Source organism: Hyperolius riggenbachi, chromosome 12, assembly GCF_040937935.1.
Source record: "Hyperolius riggenbachi isolate aHypRig1 chromosome 12, aHypRig1.pri, whole genome shotgun sequence".
Classification (NCBI taxonomy): domain Eukaryota; kingdom Metazoa; phylum Chordata; class Amphibia; order Anura; family Hyperoliidae; genus Hyperolius; species Hyperolius riggenbachi.
The window spans coordinates 129,085,665-129,101,707 of record NC_090657.1 but is presented as its reverse complement, the minus strand read 5'-3'; the positions used below and the strand labels follow the sequence as shown (position 1 = coordinate 129,101,707).

General features: G+C 47.5%; 2 protein-coding genes across 7 annotated transcripts in view; one reads left to right on the top strand and one right to left on the bottom strand.

The window, feature by feature from the left end:
• Positions 1-16,043, bottom strand: part of MGAT5B (alpha-1,6-mannosylglycoprotein 6-beta-N-acetylglucosaminyltransferase B) — a 1,094,162-nt gene that overhangs the window by 321,938 nt on the left and 756,181 nt on the right. The gene's annotated exons all lie outside the window — the stretch shown is intronic.
• Positions 15,086-16,043, top strand: part of LOC137541920 (uncharacterized) — a gene marked incomplete at its 3' end in the record, with an annotated part of 1,889 nt that continues 931 nt past the window's right edge. Inside the window, exon 1 of the mRNA XM_068263490.1 lies at positions 15,086-15,107. Coding sequence (XP_068119591.1) covers positions 15,086-15,107 — 22 coding nt within the window. The remainder of the gene's footprint in view (positions 15,108-16,043) is intronic.

The following is a 16,043-nucleotide window of genomic DNA, read 5'->3' as shown; positions in this document are numbered from 1 at the left end:
ATGGCATGCCAAGAATGAGCGTGGAGGATGCCATTCGTAACACAAAAAATGGTAAACTTTCTTTATGCAACACCCCTATTGTGACCCCCAAGTCTGGGGTCTGGGAGAGAGGGTGGCTACTCTGCAGGGGGGAATCATCCACTGCAGTGACCCGGATCTGTTGTTTCAGTGGGGAGATCGGAATCTCCAATTTCTTAGTAAATTCATAATCCATAAAATTAGCTGCTGAGCCAGAATCTACAAAGGCCTCAGTAGTCTCTGTCTTATCCTGCCAGGATATGGTACAAGGGAGAAGAAAACATTTATCATCTAGAGGTAAAGACTGCATGCCTAGGGTATTACCTCCGACTACAACTAGGCGGCAGCGTTTCCCGACTTCTTGGGACAATTCTGCACTTTATGACCCCCCTCTGCACAGTATAGACAGAGCTGCTCTTTTTCTCTGCGTCTCCGTTCCACCTGAGAAACCGCTCGACCAACCAATCTGCATTAGTTCCGGTGGAGGTGAAGCTGGTGGAGATGGAACAGAAGGAGATGCTGCATAGGACAAGTGTCTCACATTGTTCCTACCCCAGGTCTGTCTTTGATATCGTAAGCGACGGTCAATTCTGATGGCCAATGAAATGGCTTCATCGATGGATTTGGGCTCAGGATGACCCAACATTAGACCGCGTCTGACAGCCCTGACAAAAAACAGTCCAATAATGCAAATGAGCCCCATCTGGCTGAAACCACCCACTTCCTGAACTCATCTGCGTAACTTTCAACCGGATCTTTGCCCTGCCGCAATGTCTTGAGCTTCCGCTCTGCGGTAGAGGCGATGTCCGGGTCATCATAAATTATAGCCATAGCTTAAAAAAATACCTCAACTGAGACCAGCGCGCTATCACCTGGCTGGAGATTATATGCCCAAATCTGGGAATCTCCTGACAATAGTGTCTTGATAAATGAAATTCTCTGGGCTACGGTTCTTGACGAATTAGGTCTCAACTCAAAGTATGATAACACTTGGTTTTTAAAGTTCCGAAAGTCAGATCTGTGGCCCGAAAACCTTTCCGGTACAGACATGCGTATGTCTGCGCTAGGAGGAGATTGCACTGTATCCACAGCCGTCTGTAGGGCTTGCGCAGACCCAGACAAGGCATTGATCTGGTTCTGATGATCGCCCAGCACTGAGATGAAATTTTCCACCTAGGTGGTGAGTGCATCAAGACGGCTGCGGAGTGCGTCCATTTGGGTTTGGTCTGCCGTTCTGTAAGAATTGGTGTCAGCACGCAGAGAGAATCTGATTATTGGTGATCTGCAGTATCACCAAAAATGCAGATATATACCTGATTATTGATGATCTGCAGAATCACCGATAATACAGATATATTGCTAACCTCTGGATACCTATAGGTATGTGAGTGTTTGGTGTAACAGTAATACTTTGAGACATGCACCTGCTGAGCAGGTGAATAGAAGCAGCCTGGAATACTGCTCTTGAGGCACAGGAACCTTCCAGCAGCCTGAGACTCTCCAAGGGGTGGAGTCAGGCTGGAGACAGGAAGGACCAGAGAGTGAGTGACACCTGGAGGTGGATGTCACTATCAGATCTGGAGACTATCTCTTAAACGGAGAGATAGCTCTCGAGGTCGAGCACGCCTGGTCGGCAACACACTGACAGACAAAGTACAAAGACAGAAGGCTGATTCGGTATCCAAGGCAAGCAGGGTCTGGCAACGGAATATCAGATATGCGAGGTACCGAATCAGAGATCAGAGGGATAGTCAGGAAAGCAGAAAGTCATAACAGATATCAACAATGCCTATTCTGGGTGTGAGGTCCTTGGTCTCTACACCCCGGATCTAGTCTGATGAATAATAAATGGTAACACACGTTCCCTAGTCTGGTGTGAGGTCCGTGGTCTCTACACCCTGGAACTAGTCTGAAGTATAACAGATGATAATGCAAGTTCCCTAGTCTGGGTGTGAGGTCAATGATCTCTACACCCTGGAACTAGTCTGAAGTATAACAGATGATAATGCAAGTTCCCTAGTCTGGGTGTGAGGTCCGTGGTCTCTACACCCTGGAACTAGTCTAAGCATAAACAAAATAATAACACAAGTAATCTGGCTCAGTGTGAATTCCCAGGTCCACCTGGTTCAAACACACTGTTGGATCTGACTAAGGTCTGAGTGCTTCCACATAGTGATCGCAACGGCAGACAACTTGAGACTGGCCAGCAGTAACTATATATGGAGTAGTGCTCTCCGGCACCACCCCTGATTGATCAACTAATAGTATCCTGCTCTGGAGTCAGCTGATCGGCGTGATCAGCTGACCTCACCTTGCCCAGTATAAGAGTTCTGCCTCTCAGCGCGCGCGCGTGTATTCCTAAGCCTGTGTGCACTAACAGACCCAGCCACACCAGACACACGCTGCCGCATGCAAACCGCCGCGCTGGACGCGGAACCAGCTGCCTTACTGTTGTTACATGCGGCGGCTTTTCCGCGTTCTGCCCTGTTACCAGACGCACGCCTCTGCGTGCAAACCGCTGCATTGGACGCGGAAACAGCCGCCTCCTCAGCAGCACACGTGGCGGCTTTTCCGCTTTCTCTCAAAAGAATCCATCAGAATTCACACAGGTGTCCACAAACGAGGCACACCCATTAATTTCAGGTCGCACAGTGTTTAAACTCACTTGCTTTACCCCAGAAAGGCAGGAATAAACATGTGACAACGGTGTCTCTTTATTGGAATCAATTGGTTGGTGTGTGTGCAATTCATCCAAAATCGTCTGCCGCACACAAATCACCAGATCCACAAAACACTCGTCACTCATCAGAATCAATCAAAATATACATAGAATCAACACAAGCATTAAGGATCTCTTCGCTTTTTGCGATGTAAAAATCGCAAAAGGCCTTCCAATCAAATTCAAATTCCTCCATCAAAGCCCCAATTTCCCATGAGGCAAATGGAGGCTCAAACAAGCCTGTATCAAGGTAAGATTCATATGGGTTGGGATCAGGAACATGCACAGATGTTTTAACTGCTTTAATATATTGTATGATCCTACCTATAATAGGATCCACATATGCCTTTGCCTTAGGCAATGAAATCTGAGGCAAATCAAACATTCCCTCTACCCTGGGAATTTCGGTTTGGCTGGTCATCCTGTAACGATTGCGGGTTTCTATTTCCGTGGTCAGCGCACAAGATGCGCGCTGACACAGCGGAAGTCCTCCACAAGCGTATAATTAGCTAGTACCCAGCTTGGATGCAATGCACCAGTAGAGGGCAATTCCTACCAGCAGATGGAGCTGTGGAGTGCAGACGAGCACAGCCTCTGCACGGCCACAGATTTCAGATAGGAATTGAACAGATAAAGAAAAAGTAGGGCACAATAGCCCTCCAAAAGAGAGAGCACAGAGACAGACTAAATGTGTGTTCCCCAATCTAGTCGCCACCCAGCGACGGCGAACAAACATTCGCAGAAACAAAGCGGGAACGCAATCGCAAGAGAGGCGATTGCCAGAAGTGACACAAGGCTGAACAGAACAGAACACGAGAGTAGCAAAGGCACAGCAAACAACAATGAGAAGATAAAGAAAATAACAAACGCTAGATAAACGCGAACACCGCACTCATTCGCAACAGCGAACGCGTTTCTGCACGATCACCGCGCGTTAGGCGCCCAGTGATAAGCGTGCCACCCTAACTGACCAACGACACACAAACACAAAATAGAGAACGCGAACGCTTGCTAAACTGGCCTACAGCAAGCGTTCGTACAAGACAAGACAGAGAGGAGGAGCGGCCAGCAGAAATGCAGCTCTGGCCTACACTCCCAGAGTTCAGAAGGAACCACCGCTGCTACCGCTAGAGCGAGTGCGATCCAGACAGACAAACAGAAGGGGCTACCAGTAGCAACCGCTGCTCTGGTTAGCACCCCTGAGGCAGAATACAGAAGGAGGCACTGCCACTACCACTAGGGCGAGTGCGATCCAGACAGATGAACAGAAGTGGCTACCAGTAGCAACCGCTGCTCTGGTTAGCACCCTCAGACAGAATACAGAAGGAGGCATTGCCACTACCACTAGGGCGAGTGCAATCCAGACAGATGAACAGAAGGGGCTACCAGTAGCAACTTCTGCTCTGGTTAGCACCCCCAGACAGACAGAACGATTCCCTGCCGACCGCCGCTGGCGACAAGGCAATCGAGACACAAAGACTGAACAGGCAAAACAGATAAAGCAACCTGACTGCACTAGAAGAGCTGCCTAGTGCAGTCCCAAGGAATTACTCGAAGATAAACTTTAGCAAAGAAACAGGGCTGATACCCTAGGAGAGTTCATCAGTAACAAACCATGAAGATGACCAGCAAAGGATTCTGGGAGAACATGGTATTTATACTGCCAGCCTTCAAAGGAGGCAGCTAGGCAATTTGCATAACAAATGTATGCAAATTCCTCAGCAGCAGAGCAGGTCTGAAACTTGCAATGAAAAGACAGGTCTCTTTTCCTGAGACCTGCAGCCCTCAGACTTAAGGAATGGTCAAACAGCTGTCTGTCTGTGCATACAGCTGAGCGGATCATTACACATTATTGTTACAACAAGATGAAGGCGCTAAGCAAGTTACACCACCTCATATGTCTGAGTTAGGCGTCACTATGGACGTAAGGTGTAAGGAGGATAATGAAGTACCTTCTGTTGGTGCAGTTTATGAGGTGTGTCTGATACAAGCAAAGCTGTGGAGGAGGATTATGATGATGATACTGCCATGTAGAGAGGGCACGAACCTCCGATTTTCGGCTCGCGAACCTACCGCGAAAGTTCGGTTCGCGCGAACTTTCGCGAACCGCAATAGACTTCAATGGGGAGGCGAACTTTGAAAACTAGAAACATTTATGCTCGCCAGAAAAGTGATGGAAAAGAAGTTTCAAGGGGTCTAACACCTGAGTTTTTTCAGTGACTACAAGAGGGAAATAAAAACATTTCAAAAAGACCTTATAGTTTTTGAGAAAAATCGATTTTAAAATAGCTCCTTCTGACCGTGGGAAAATTAAACACCCGCCGAATTTAGCGGTTAATAGCAAAGCCCCTTTAAAATCTAGAAACACTAAAATTGCTGGGAATGTTAAGAAGAACAGTGGGAACGAGAGGAAAAAAACATTTTTCAAAAAGACCTTATAGTTTTTAAGAAAATTAATTTTAAAGTTTCAATGAAAATTATCCTTCTGACCGTGGGAAAATTAAACACCCGCCGAATTTAGCGGTTAATAGCAAAGCCCCTTTAAAATCTAGAAACACCAAAATTGCTGGGAATGTTAAGAAGAACAGTGAGAAGAAGAAGAATTTTTTTTTTTCAAAAAGACCTTACACTTTTTGAGAAAGTCAAAAAAGAAAAAAAGAGTTGATTCATTAAAAAAGAACAGATTCATTAAAAAGAACCGGATGATTCATGAACCATTAGTATAGCTTAGAATGCATCCTGTGCAGGACGTAGAGCTGCCGGCTCCCGCTGGCTCTCCCCACCTGCCTTCACCTGTCACCCTCACCTAGGCTGGCACCCGGTGCACCGGGTGCCAGCCTAAGTGAGGGTGAAAGGTGAAGGCAGGTGGGAAGAGACAGCGGGAGCCGGGAATTATGCGTCCCAAAAGACACATTCTCTGCTATGCTGGGGGGCGTCGGAGATCTTCAATCAACTTAATTGAAGATCTCAAGATAAGAGGATACTGTATTCGTTGGATCAATTACCGAGGATATTGCCGTGGGAATTTTTTTTAAAAAGGTACAGGAAAGTATTTCTGGTTAATTAAGAACATCTTCTTAAAGGGGATTCCCAGATGCCACCATGAACCCCTCCCCCAGGAAGTTGTCGCCCCCACCTCCTCCTGGGGCACGGAGGTGGGGAAGAGCCCCTTGTCCATGGATTGGACAAGGGCTCCGGGGTGGAGGTGAAGGCTTGGCCGCCACTCCCCCCGGAGCCCCCCCATACTATGGACCATGCGGGCTGGTATAGCTCAGGGTGCGAAGCCCCGTTCGGCTGTGGCTCCGCATTCTGGCTATCCCAGCCTGCATGGGGGACAAGGGGTTACAGAGGCTCAGGGGGGGGGGGGGGGGACCCCACGCCATTTTTTTAATCAGATTTCCCACACTCAGCACATAAAAATAATAAAAAATATATATATTTTTTTTTTTAAGGACTTCCGAGGCCAAAAGTATGAAAAAAGCATTTCATAATCCAGATCCATGGAGGACGCCATCCGTGCCCTCCCGTTCATTCCGCCATGGCACCCGCAGTAATACTGGTCCCGGTCGGGTCCCGACCCTCCGAACGAGTCGGGCTCAATATGGCAGCCACAGATTTCCACGGCTGCGCAGTCCACATAGACGCAATTGCGGCTGCGCAGCTATAGGGCCTCCTCCCACTGCGTCATCAATATGCGTGCATACATCGGACGCATCGGGAGGAGGTCCTAGAGCTGTGCAGCCGCAATTGCGTCTATGCAGACTGCGCAGCCACGGCAATCTGTGGCAGCCATATTGAGGGGGAATGAGAACCCGACCCATTCGAAGGTGTCGGGACCCGACCGGGGCCGGTATTACTGCGGGAGCCATGGCGGAATGAATGGGAGGGCGCGGATGGCGTCCTCCATGGATCTGGATTATGAAAAAGTATTTAACTTTTTTCATATTTGTGGCCTCGGAAGTCCTTTAAATATTGTTTTCTGCTATCTTTTTAACATATCCTGCAAATTTGGTGTTGCTACGATGTAAGGGGCCTTTGCTATTAACTGCTAAAGTCGGCGGGTGATAACCAACCAGAGTTATAGGGGTGCAAAGGTGCTGAATTCTGCCATTGGCTATTATTGGGCTCCCTATTTCACTTCCAAAAATCTCAAATCTTTTCAAAGGGCGATGGCTCAGCAGTGGCAAATTTTCTAGCATTGTAGGGACTCTTAGGGGGCTCGTGACTGGTGAGTTACGGGCCCCTAGGCCAAAGAAGTCATAGCCTAGGGTCACAAAAACGTGTTTATTTTGGCAATGTTAATGGTGGCGATTCTGACGAACATAAATCACAGCCATGGCCATTAGCAAAGTCTGAATCTCACGACATGTCTCATGCAGGTAGAAGGCATATTGTTGTACTTGCACTCCAATGTTGGGTTCCCTACATCTCTGGAAACCAGAGTTACAGGGGTGCAAAAGAGCTAAAATCCCCCATAGGCTTTCATTGGGCCTCCAATTTACTTTCCAAAATCTCACATTTTTTCAAAGGGCGATGGCTCAGTAGTGGCACACAGGGGCGCTCATCAAGACTCTCGTATTCGAATGTACCCGAATAATCGGGTAGATTTTCATGGTTACCAAAGTCGAAGCCGAAGCCCGATACTGTTGCCGAATTAGAAGTTCCCGAATAGTCACTCTCGAATTCGGCCGGATGATGCGGTGATCACGAGGTTCGGCTTCGGTGTCCAGGGGATGACGTCATTGGGCCAATCAGAAGGCCTCCAGCCGAGGCCCTAGCAACCAATCAGAGGGGAGCCTGGACCTCCCCTCTATATAAGGCGGCGGCCATGTTGCGCAGCCCGTCCTTGCTGTGTGACTGAGCAGTACTGAGAGCATCTCCAGTGCTGCTGCATGTCTGAGCAAGTGCTTTTCTTGTGCTAAACCCAGCGTTTTTGCTAATTTACACCTCCTGAACACTTATATTGTACTCATTTATAGATAGCTAGTAATTTCATTGTTTTTAGTCAGCTAGTGTATACTGTACTAGGCTAGTGTTAGGTCTGTGTGCAGGCTAGGCCTGCTAGCCTAGGTAGCCTTAGCCTACTACTTGCTTAGGTAGGTTAGGGATTATAGTTGTGTACTAGTACTAGTTTAGTTAATTTGTACTGCTGTTGTCTGTTAGTTTATTAGCTTCAGTACTGTGTTAGTTACTGACTGTGTACAGGCCAGCAAGCATCTGTTGTGATCTGTGACTGTCATCTGCCCGACCCAATTGATTGCGTCCATGTGTGACCGACTTTAATTGTCACTCACTGTCTGCCACATGACTTAGTTATCGTGTACTACACTAGGGATTATAGTTAGTTGCGTACTACTACTACTGCCACTTCTACTATTACTAGTTTACTTAATTTCTACTGTTAGTCTGTGAGTTTATTAGCTTCTGTACTGTGTAATAGTTACTTCACAGGCCAGAATCTGTTGTGATCTGTGACTGTCATTTGCCTGACCCTATTGATTGCGTCCATGTGTCACAGACTTTGATTGTTACGGTCTGTTACACGAGTTAGTTAGCGACTACTGTAGACTACACTACTATTAGTAGTAGTAGTACTATTTAAATTTAAAAAAAAAAAAAACCTTTCATTTTTTGTTTTCACTCACCACCAGTCACCACCAACCCAGACTCTTTATTAAAGTTTACACCCTTTCCCACTCTTTTCTACACATATATATTTTTTTCTTATTGTATTTGTATAATTGTACAATGACTGGTAGAGGTAGAGGGCGAGGCACCAGCAGGAGAGGCAGCACCATTGCAGCAGCCACTGCCAGCATCAGCAGGTCTTTGACTGGTCCGCCGCCAGCCACTGACCGCAGAGTTGTGGAGGAGGGAGCAGAGGCGCAACAGCAGCATGTTGCGCCCTTCTTTGAGACGGGTCGTCGCCCCCGGCCCATTGCGGATAGTCAGGTGCAGGCTGTCGTGGAACTGATGGCGAAGCAGCAAATGTAACGAAAAATCCGCAACGCCGGATGGATTGCGGAAATATGGTCGCATCCAATCCGGCAAGCGGACTTTCCAACGCGGGATGCGGAAATTCGTCCGCATCCGCTGCGCAAACCCGTCCAAGCACTCTGCTCCAAACTCACCAGCATGCTGCTCACCAGGGCTCTGCCATCTTGCCTCTAGGGGGCGGGCGCGCACGACAGACACGCCTTTATACTCTTAGAAAGAGTGTCAGCTGACCTGGAGGTCAGCTGACATTTTAGCCTGCTCTGATTGGTTGCTGCCTGGGGTGGAGACTTCTCTCCCAGGCAGTATATAAGGAAGTGCTTTTCAGTCACACTTAGTCTGTGTTTGCGATACCCTGTGTCAGCACTCAGACCTAGTCAGCCTTGTCTCTGATTTTGTGTTATATATTGGTTTATCGCCAATATATACACATATTATACTGTTTGATTTATCGTGTATGATTTTGTGCCTGTCTTGACTACTCTTCTGCTTCCTGATTCTGTACTTCGCCAGCCCGTACCGTTATCGACTATTGGCTTGGTTTCCGACTATTCTCTTGTCTCCCGTTTCTGTACTGCTGCCGCCTGATCTATTGCCGAACCTCATTTTGTCTGACCTTTCTCCCTTCAGTGGAACGTCTCCCACTGTAGGGTTCTATCAGAGGCTTGCCTCTTTGAGACGACCGCCACTAGCAAACCCTTGCTGCTAGAGGCCGAGACTCCTCCACTCCGTCCTTTGGAGGGTCTCACACACAGGGTTCCCATTCAGAGGTAACCACACCTCTGAGGAATTACGGTGTGGTGGATATTTCCACAGAGTTGAATTTACACTGTATATTATTATTGTTGTCTGCTGTTCCAGCTTCCTGGAGGTTGTATCTCTGTGCCCTATAGAGATCCAGCACCAGCGGGACCAGTGCCACCACCACCAGCACTCCAGTCCGCACCAGGCCTCCACCACCGCTTGAGGTCATGTCGACCCCAGCGACCAGCCTGCCCCCTCACTGAGCTCTTTCTTCACGCCAGGAACTGCGAGCGTTTTCAGGGATGTCGTGGAGCAGTTTGAGGAGGAGATGATAAGGGCATGCAAGGAGGAGGAGTTTGAGGTGGAGGAGTTTGTTGTTGGCGCTGAGGAGGAGGGGCGTGATGCAGGGGATGTTGGGGTAGAAGAGTTGGTTGAGGCGGGCTCAGAGGAGATGTTTGGGGATGATGATGATGATGATGATGTGCTGGATCCTCCCTATATGCCACCAGTATCACCAGCACAGTTGGTTGAAGGCAGCTCGTGATCGGAGGAGGAGCCGTCTCTGGCACAGAGGCGTGGCAGCAGCAAGGCGGCCAGCACAGGGCGTGGAAGGCAGGAGCCACAGCCTGCTGCTTCAGCCGCTACCACCACCCGCAGCAAACCTCCTCCAAGCACATTGAAAAACCCCAACCCTCCAAAGGAAAACAAAATCCCTAGCCCTCAAGCTTGAAGGGCAAGTTGAAATTCCCAGTCTGGCAGTTCTTCACTAAGTGCGAAGTCGACAAGACGCATGCAATTTGCCACAGTTGCGGTGTCAGTCTGAGCAGAGGTCGCGATCTCAACAAGTTGAGTACCTCGTGCTTGCAGACCCACTTAAGAGACCAAACATTTTGAGGAGTACAGTGAGTTTCTGAAGCTGAAGTACAGTGGCGCAGGCAGTGGTCAGAGCCAGACAGCCACTGCGCAGACTTCAGGAGCAGCATCAGCATCCCACCCTCCTGCTCATCCAGCAGCAGCAGGAGCACAGCAACTCACTGTTCCCCCCCGGGTAGCCAGTCCTCAGTGGCCTCATCAGCTTCCTCCACAGTGGCCTCCTCTTCCTCCCGTGCAGGTAAACGCCGCCAGACCCTGCTCAACTAGTCATTTTCCAGTGTGACCAAGGTGCTGCCTCCCACCAACAGGTGCATCCGGGTGCTGAACGGGTTACTTGCCCGGGCCATGCGCTCCCAGCTCCTGCCATACTCCTTTGTGCAGGAGGGGAGTGACATGAGTGCGCTGCTGCAGTTTGGGATCCCGAAAAGAGATGTCCTGAACGGTTCGCCGGCGAACGGTTCCAGGCGAACTTCGGGTGGTTTGCGTTCGCCAGCGAAGGCAAACTTTCCCGGAAGTTCGATTCGCCCCATAATGCTCTATTGAGCAAAACTTTGACCCTCTACATCACAGTCAGCAGGCACATTGTTGCCAATCAGACTGCACTCACTCTTGGAGCCCCACTCCCCTTATACAAGGCAAGGTCCTTGTGCCGTTTTACTCACTAGTCTGCGTACACTAATTAATTAAGGGACAGCTCCTGACGGACTCTGCTAGGGAGAGTTTAGTTAGGCTCTTATAAGGCTTGTTCCTAGCTAATTGGTGTTCCTTATATTCCTTATAGCGTCTCATCTTCCAGGGAATTGTAGAATTTCAAAAGCCAGCTTATATACCTTGGCCAGGAATTGAACCCAGGTGTTGGCCGGGAATTGAACCCAGGTCTTGGCTGGGAATTGAACCCAGGTCTGAGTGCTTGGTAGATAGCTCTCTTAACCGCTATACCACCACCAACACTACATGCTGAAACTTCTTGGAGCAGACTTACTTCCTCCCTCCAAAAGACACACATACATCCCCATAAAATCATTCATCAGCAACTGCATGCACAGTCTTTGTGGTACACAGCCTCTGTGGCACAATTGGTTAGCGTGTTTGGCTGTTAACTAAAAGGTTGGTGGTTCAACCCCATCCAGGCATGGCCTTGCCTTTTGTGTTCAACAGTTGTCCGAAGAGAACCCCAGATAGCCATGTAGATTCATCTCTCTCTCTCTCTCTCTCTCTCTCTAGTAGGGATGGTCACCGCTTTCCGCGGAATTGTATTTTCCGCAATTTTGGGTGGATATTGGTCATTCCATTCCATTTGGTCGGAACGGAATTGCTTTTTCAATCCGGCAGAATTCCTAAATAGTCTGTGAAATTCTGCTGGTATCCGTTGATGCCATTGAAGTGAATTTTCAGCTTAAAACCATCAAGTCCTAGAGAGAGAGAGAAAGCAAGCTCATTTTTCTCTTGGGTATATCACAATGGTACATTCTAGGCTGGCTTCAGCATGTAGTGTTGTTGGTGGTATAGCTGTTAAGAGAGCTATCTACCATGCACTCAGACCTGGGTTCAATTCCCGGCCAAGGTAATGTAAGCTAGCTTTTCAAAGCCTACAAATCTTTATGCAAGCTCATTTTTCTCTAGGATATATCATAATGGTACATGCTAGGCTGGATTCAGAATGTAGTGTTGGTTATGGTATAGCGGTTAAGAGAGCTATCTACCATGCACTCATCCTGAGTTCAATTCCCGGCCAAGGTATGTGTAAGCTGGCTTTTCAAAGCCTAAAAATCTTTAAGCAAGCTCATTTTTCTCTAGGATATATCATAATGGTACATGCTAGGCTGGTTTCAGAATGTAAACGAGATAAACAGAGGAACACCAAGAGCCCCAATAGTGTAGTATGTATTGACAAAGGGGATAATGACAAAGGGTAATAGTTGTTATACTCACAAACATGGGTCACCAATAGGCAACCACTGTAAAAGCAGGTGGGGAGATTATCTTGACCCCACTCAGGAATAAGAAGTCGCTCTCTGTAGATAGTAGAAAAGGGTCGCAACCCTCCACCCAGGGTGGATACAATATTATATAGGAGAGAACAGAGGCGCCAAAAGGATAAAAGGGGTTTTAAAGGAGCTTAAAAGCCAAAAATTTGGTAATTTAGAGGAGGCAGTGGGGGACTTACCTCCTCCAAGCAGACACAACACAACTGTACATTCAGTCTATTAACGAACTCCAGATAAAACAAAGCAACGCGTTTCACGGGTCAGCGCCCGCTTCCTCAGGCAATAGAAAAAGGAGTTACAGCATCTAGCAAAACAAACAACACTCGGCTCCTCTGGCAGCAGGAGGAGGAGGAGTGATGTTTGGCAGCAGGCAATGTATTCTGTGGACCCTGGCGGTGGGAACACAGACAGCAGGAGGTTAAATACAGCAGCAGGAGGAGGAGGAGGAGTGACGTTTGGCAGCAGGCAATGTAACGGGCCATGGTACCTAGCGTTGGTAGCACGGCTGTAAATAAACACCAACAGCAGGAGGTTCTGGACAGCAGTCGTGAAGCCCACATTGTGTCCAATGCACAATTGGGACAGCACAGTTTTCAACCCAGACACCTCCGAATTTTTTTTTTTACAACAGTATATAGCTATTGTAGTGGCGTAATAGCTAGTGGCGCATAGCAGCGGCGCATAATTCTGTGAAACCTAGCGGTGATAACACAGACAGCAGGAGGAAAAATAGAGCAGGAGGAGGAGAAGTGACGTTTGGCAGCAGGCAATGTATTCTGTGGACCCTGGTGGTGGGAACACAGACAGCAGGAGGTTAAATACAGCAGCAGCAGGAGGAGGAGTGATGTTTGGCAGCAGGCAATGTAATGGGCCATAGTACCTAGCGTTGGTAGCACGGCTGTAAATAAACACCAACAGCAGGAGGTTCCGAACAGCAGTTGTGCAGCCCACATTGTGTCCGATGCACAATTGGGACAGCACAGTTTTCAACCCAGACACCTCAGAATTTTTTATTTTTTTTTTACAACAGTATATAGCTATTGTAGTGGCATAATCCACTATGATATATCCAAGAGAAAAATGAGCTTGCTTAAAGATTTGTAGGCTTTGAAAAGCCAGCTTACACTTACCTTGGCCGGGAATTGAACCCAGGTCTGAGTGCATGGTAGATAGCTTTCTTAACCGCTATACCACCACCAACACTACATTCTGAAACCATTATATAGGAGAGAACAGAGGCGCCAAAAGGATAAAAGGGGTTTTAAAGGAGCTTAAAAGCCAGAGTATAGTGGTTAGTTCTGTAACGGAAAAAAACATTAAGTTGGGTACAAGAGGAAGAATGTGAACACAAAACAAAAAAAAAAAAAGATGGTGGTGGTGAAGAAGAAGAATAACCAGGTGAAGAAGAAGAAGAACCAGGTGAAGAAGAAGAACCAGGTGAAGAAGAACCAGGTGAAGAAGAACCAGGTGAAGAAGAAGAAGAAGAACCAGGTGAAGAAGAAGAACCAGGTGAAGAAGAAGAACCAGGTGAAGAAGAAGAACCAGGTGAAGAAGAAGAAGAAGAAGAAGGTGGTGAAGAAGAAGAAGAAGAAGAAGAAGAAGAAGCAGAAGAAGAAGAAGAAGAAGAAGAAGAAGAAGAAGAAGAAGAAGAAGAAGAAGAAGAAGAAGAAGAAGAAGAAGAAGAAGAAGAAAAAGTAGAAGAAGAAGAAGAAGAAGAAGAAGAAGAAAAAGAAGAAGAAGAAGCCTGGTGATGTAGTAGTGATAAATTATCGGCGAATGAGTGGAAGGAGTACTACAACGGAAAACTGCTTCCGTCCTTGAAGGAGTTATGAGCCAAAATCAAAAAAAATTAGCTTTACTCACCTGGGGCTTTCACCAGCCCCTTGTAGCCGACTGTCCCACGGTCTCCGAGCACAGTGTGGAGGCCGACCGAGAGGTCGTCCTTACTGCGCCTGCGCTAACCGCCGCTGTCAATCAAGCCGACATTGTATGTGGCTTACTGCGCAGGCGCAGTAGTTCTGGTTTACAGGAACCCTCAAAGTAATTTTTATAATTGTAAAGGCCCGATTGGGTTTAAAGGAACCCTCACATTGATTAATTGCTACACTCCTCAAAGCTCTCAAGCTCAATTCTATACGAGTAAGTTTCAAATTCTTGACCAGTTCTACTCCCCCCACATGATCCTTGCTGGTGATTTTAATGGTGTGGCCACTGGCCAGCCCCACGCTGGATAGAAGTCATGTAACCATCTTTACCAGGGTTTTCTCTAAAACCTTTACCTCCAGCTTGAGAAAATCGCAACTGTTGGATGTGTGGAGAGCTCGCTCCCCGAAGGATACTGGCCACACACATTATTCACAATCTCATGATGTCTATGGTCGCCTGGATATGGTCGCTGTGGATATAGTGGGCACTTCTGATGTGGAGGTGAGACGGCATTCCTGGTCATATCATGCTTCTTTGTGTATTGAGCTGCAACACTTGGGGCTAACCCCTTCAGTGTCACATTGGAGACTTAAAGTAAACCAGAGATGTTGCTAGCTACAGATTTGATACTTACTCAGGGCTTTCTCCCACCCCATAAACACGAGTCCCACCCAGTACTCTCGCGATCTTCCGTTAATCCGCAATTAATTAACTTGCTCAGTCAAGTCCAGTTTGGGTCTTCTGCGCATGTGCGCACCTCCCACGCATGCACAGTAGACCCGTATTGATGTGACTGAGGACGGCGTGGGACTCAGATGTGTTTATGGGGCAGAAGGAAGCCCCAGGTAAGTATTAAATCTGTAGCTAGCGAAATCTCTGGTACACTTTAATAACTCTCTTCTATGTGACAGTGAGGTAAAAGAGGTAAAAGAAAAGATCACCACTGAGCTAGAGCATTACTTTGAGGAGAATGACATGGAGGGGGTCATCCCAGCAATGAAAATTGTCAATGATCAGTCGCACCCAGGCCATCGGTTCTACAAACGACTTACTTCGGGCCAGAGGTTCCTGGCCCTCCCCACCAAGACATCGAGGCACAGAGACACTTTTTTCCCACAGCGGTGATACTCTTGAACTCCCTCCAAACCAGGTCCCTCCCTATAGTCGCATTCCTTTAGGGGCCGCACTCATGTCACCGAGTGTGTTCTGCACTACTACTGTTGTGTGTGATTTATATCTTTTATTTTCTGTCTCAGTGGTCTCCCGCTTTATTTGATTTGCTTTATTTTATTTTGTAATGTCATTGCATCACTGTACCTATGGAGCATTGTCATCTGTTTTTCACTGTCTTTTTCTCGCTTCTACTGCCAGTGAGGCCTGTTTGTTGCTAAAACCAATTCCGGGTATGACCCAGTCATGCTTGGCGAAATAAATGATAATGATTCTGATTCTCTTTGGGCCAAGTCAGTCTTGAAGGGTCATCTCAAAGCTATTGCCACACAGAAGCATAAAACACGCTGCGCACAAATTTCTAAACTATGCAGGGAGCTGGATGCCCTATAAGCAACATATCATATCTCTAATCATACCAGCGTTTTACATGACCAGATTAGATCTAAACGCCTATACACAGCGAACTTTGTCGCTTTAAAACCAAATTTATCCTACCTACCTATCCTGTGATTGGTGAGCTTTCCAAATGCTTTATGCTCTGGTCTAGTAGTGTGTAAGAAAAAGGACTCAGCATATCCTACAAAGGCATTGTATATCCCACATAAGCT